The 4266-nt window shown below is 44.0% G+C and overlaps 1 protein-coding gene across 3 annotated transcripts in view; it reads left to right on the top strand.

The window, feature by feature from the left end:
- SCN8A (sodium channel, voltage gated, type VIII, alpha subunit) overlaps nt 1–4266 on the top strand; it is a 177177-nt gene that overhangs the window by 150546 nt on the left and 22365 nt on the right. For all 3 annotated transcript variants that reach the window (XM_008566139.1, XM_008566137.1, XM_008566138.1), the window contains one exon: nt 1952–2125. In XM_008566139.1, coding sequence (XP_008564361.1) covers nt 1952–2125 — 174 coding nt within the window. The remainder of the gene's footprint in view (nt 1–1951; nt 2126–4266) is intronic.

The raw sequence follows: 4266 nt of genomic DNA, 5'->3' as shown, positions 1-4266 counted from the left end.
CACAGGGCGAAGAGCACAGCTCATGGAGAGCTTTGGGGGGAGTGACGGGAGCGGTTTAGGTGGGAAGGCGTCAGGATTAAAGTAGGAGGCAAAAAAGATGGCTTGGTAGCCACTGGTGTGAGTGAAGTGGAGCCAGCCTGTCCTGCTGCCCTGGTCATTTGCTGCTTCTGCGAGCATTCACATGACACTTCTGAGGCACCAGGAATGAGAGCCGGGTCTCTGCCCTTGAGAAGAGGGAGGGGCAGACTAAGGTGAGGGATTGGAGAAAGGTGCTTTATTATTGTTCATTGTTCTTCAAATCTCATACAGAAAACCCTAAAATAACAGAGAACATCCCTTGTCCTGTGATTCTTCTCTTTCCCATCTCCACAAAAAAGAATAAAGCAGTAGTAAAGCAGAAGATTTGAACTTTGTTTCCTGCTCACTTTTGACAACTTTTATTTGTCATAGATGAGTAAACAGAGGATAGCTGGCTTAGTACTTGAAGACCCTGTACAATAGTAGGCATGACATTTAAGATTAGCAAAGTGAAGCTAAAATGTCCAAGAAAAGACCTGAATGTGGTTATGGTGAGACTCCAGAGGAAGGAGATTAGAGGCCCTAGTGACGTAAGACCAGTCTCGGGCATTTCATATACCTTGGGTTATAGAATAGATTTCTAACAGATTGAGTTAAGGAGAAACTTGACATGGATGCCGTTGCATTTTTGATTGAGCAGAGAGGATTTATTTGTACTAAGTCCCTGAGAAGGACTGTGGAACCCATGACCTCTGTCCCCACTGCCCATTGATGAAACGGGAGTGCCTGGTATCTGTGTACCTCTATTTTGGAAGATGAGGCTGTAGACAGCCTAGTTCTATCCTTCCTTCTAGAGCTGCTCAGAACAGGCACCTCTCATTGCATCACAGGGTTTTTTCCCCACCTCCACAGTTTTTTCTCATGCTTTAGGAATTTCCTCCTCTTAGCCCTGTACTGTCCACCACTCTGCCAGTGGGAGTGCTCATATCTTCCTATCAGTGGATTTCTAGAAAAAGAAAGTAGTACTAAGATTTTCTTCACCTGAGTGTCTCCCACCCCTGTGACTCTCCACCCATATCTGTGGTGTCAAGGGGCTGAAAGGAGAAAAGATTTTGTCATGTCTTATCCATATAGTATTGGTGAGGAGATGGAGAAACTGGACCACTCATATACTGCTAGTGGGTATGTGAAATGGTGCAACCACTTTGGAAAACAGTTTGGCAGATCCTCAAAAAATTAAACAGAGCTACCATGTGATTGAGCAATTCTATTTCTGGGTATATACCCTAGAGAAATGAAAACATATGTTCCAGCTTATACATAAATGGTCACAGCAGCATTATTCACAGTAGCCAAAAAATAGAAACAGTACAACTGTTTGTCAACCAATGAAAGATAAAATGTGATATATCTACACATTGTATTATTCAGCCATAAAAAGGAATAAAGTATTGATACATGCTACAACATGGATGAACTTTGAAAATATTATGCTAAGTTAAGATTCTAGTCACATAGGACCACATATTGTATGATTCCATTTACATAAAATGTCTAGAATAGGTGAATCTATAGAGACAGAAAGTAGATTAATGGTTGTCTAGGACTGGGAGTATGGAGGAACTTGGGTGACAGCTAAAAGGTGTGGGGTTCTTTTGGAAGTAATGAAAATGTTCTAAAATTGATTGGGTAATGGATGCACAACTCTGAATATACTAAAAGCCATTTTCAGTGGATGAATTGTACGGTATGTGAATTATATCTCAATAATGCTGTCGAAAAGTAAAATGTGTAGCAGAAGAGTAAAGTGGAAGAGGCAGGAAGCCGATGATAGGTCAGCTACCTGGGGGGAGCTGCCTGGGCATGGCAGTGCCTCCAGTGTTGTCTCTTTCCCTTTAGGCACTCTAACAGAGAGCTGCTGCCTCTCTTTCAGGCCTTTGAGGACATCTACATTGAGCAGAGAAAGACCATTCGTACCATCCTGGAATATGCAGATAAAGTCTTCACCTACATCTTCATTCTGGAGATGTTGCTCAAGTGGACAGCCTATGGCTTTGTCAAGTTCTTCACCAATGCCTGGTGCTGGCTGGACTTCCTCATCGTGGCTGTACGTTTCCTGCTTTCTATTTCCCACCCCTTCTAGCAGCAAAACAGAAACAGGGATCTGTCTTTCTGTAATGGCTGGAGCTGCCTGGGGCCCAGGTTATAGATCAAGATATGGATGTACGTTTGGGTAAAGTTCCTTTCACAGCACTCAGTTCGTAATTTTGGGAAGGGGAACTCTGAAGTCCCTGCATTTGTTCCAGGGACTAACAAACCAACTCTTTAGTCTGGTGGGTTTGGCTTAATTTAGATCCAGAGATTAGGAGTGAGACATGGAATCATTGGTCTCAAAGCCCCTTGTTATTAGCCCGGGAACAGGAAGGTTCTTGCCGTAAACCGGCAGGATTGTGCTCTTTCTGCTGCCAGGAGAAGGGGTGAGAGGATGAGGGGGAGGCTGCTGGGATGGAGGTGGTCATGGGATCTGTGTGGACTCTCCTTCTGGCTGTTCCCGTGGACACTTCTATCTAACTCAAGTCTTAATACCAGGCTCATCTGAACAAGTCAGTTTATCAAGGAGAGGGGAGTTCACACACCAAAATAAAGTTCCCCTCTTCCCACACATTGCCATTTCTACAGTGATCATCAGATTTGAGAAATCCTTTTTCCTCCAGGTTCCAAGACCATCTCCAAGGCTTGGTGGCCATGACCTCCCGTGTTCTTTTTCAGGTTGGAAGCTGCATTATCTGTAACTACTTCTCACCTCACTAGCACTTGTTCCTTGTTGGCTTTACTAACAGTGGTGACAGTTCTCTTACTCTGTGTAATAATTAAAGCTTTTTTCTTCCAGACAAATCATCATTTTAAAGAAAGGGTGAATGGTAATTGCAGGCCCAAAGCTGTGGAGAATTCACTTCCTGCTGAGGGCTAAGTGCCAAGAAAGTGGAGTGGTTGGAGGCTGGGTTGGTACATTTATGATACAGGTTTCACTGGCTGTATGGTGAACTACCTATAGAGCACCTCTGGGATCTAGGATGGAGCAGTTTGGATCTCTCTCTCTTAGATAACAGAAGCCCAGCACTGCACCAGTAGTGACTTCTTCTCTATAAATGCATTTATTTCCCAATTCATTGTCTACAGCTTCCATGGTTAGTGACTGCTTCCCAGACCTATTACTATGCCCCCATTCTCCTCCCCCATTTCAAAAAGCCAGCCTTTGGGAAGATGCCTCAATGAGGTGAGGAGGCCACCTTGTGCCGTTAAGGTGAACCAAATAGGTACAGCCCTAGAGGGTATCAGAGTAAGAACCTTGCCATAAGCTTGCCTCATATTTTGAACCTTCCAACAACTCATACAGATACATCTACTACCACACATCCAGCTGCCCTAGGGAAGCTGTGATTTGGAAGAAAGCTTGCCAACCGTGAACTCTCCCTCCACTATCTACCCTAACCTGAACCACTCTCTTCCTCTTCTCTCTGGGGTGAACTACCCCAGAATTTGAGGATATTGATCAGGCCTCTAGTGACTGATGCCTCTAGTGCCCAAGTCAGCAACTATAAAAGCATTTACAGTGTTACACATCACCATTTATTTAGCAAACATTTTTATTACTTTTTATATTAGGTAGAGAGAGGGTAAAAAGGATAAGATACGCATATAGCCAATTGGCAATAATCCATAAATCCCTCTAGCTTTTAGGAGTTGCTGGATTATTACATTGCTGTGGGGCCTAACATTGGCTCCTGAGAATATCTCTGTACCAGTTCTTAGTAAACAATATAAGTTGAATACTATTTTCTGTGTAGAATTGTCCCAGAAGGCATGAGGAGTCATGGGGGGCTAGTCAGGCAAGGTCCCAGCCCCTGGAGAGTTTATAGTAGGCTCCAGGGCAACCCTGGCCTGATTCTAGGCTTGTGGCAATCCAGCTTTCTGGCAACAAGGCTCTCCCAAGAACCTCCATTCTGTCACCTTCTTGTCTCCGACAGAACAACTCATTTATTCTTCATTTATCAAATGTTTGTTGAGCACCCACAACATGCAAAGCCTCCTACCAGGTGTGGGGAATACAGAGAGTATAAGACATGTCTCAAAGGACCTGAAAGGGTGAGACTCATACATAAATAACTGCAGCATGAAGCAGAGCATGCTGAGCGGGGACATCCCAGTCCATCATGAGGGCTGCACTGGTTGCCACTTTTTTTTTTT

This window comes from Galeopterus variegatus, unplaced genomic scaffold, assembly GCF_000696425.1.
Source record: "Galeopterus variegatus unplaced genomic scaffold, G_variegatus-3.0.2 Scaffold224, whole genome shotgun sequence".
In the NCBI taxonomy this organism is placed as follows: domain Eukaryota; kingdom Metazoa; phylum Chordata; class Mammalia; order Dermoptera; family Cynocephalidae; genus Galeopterus; species Galeopterus variegatus.
Note: the sequence above shows the minus strand (reverse complement) of the source record. Positions and strands in the feature narration are given on the sequence as shown.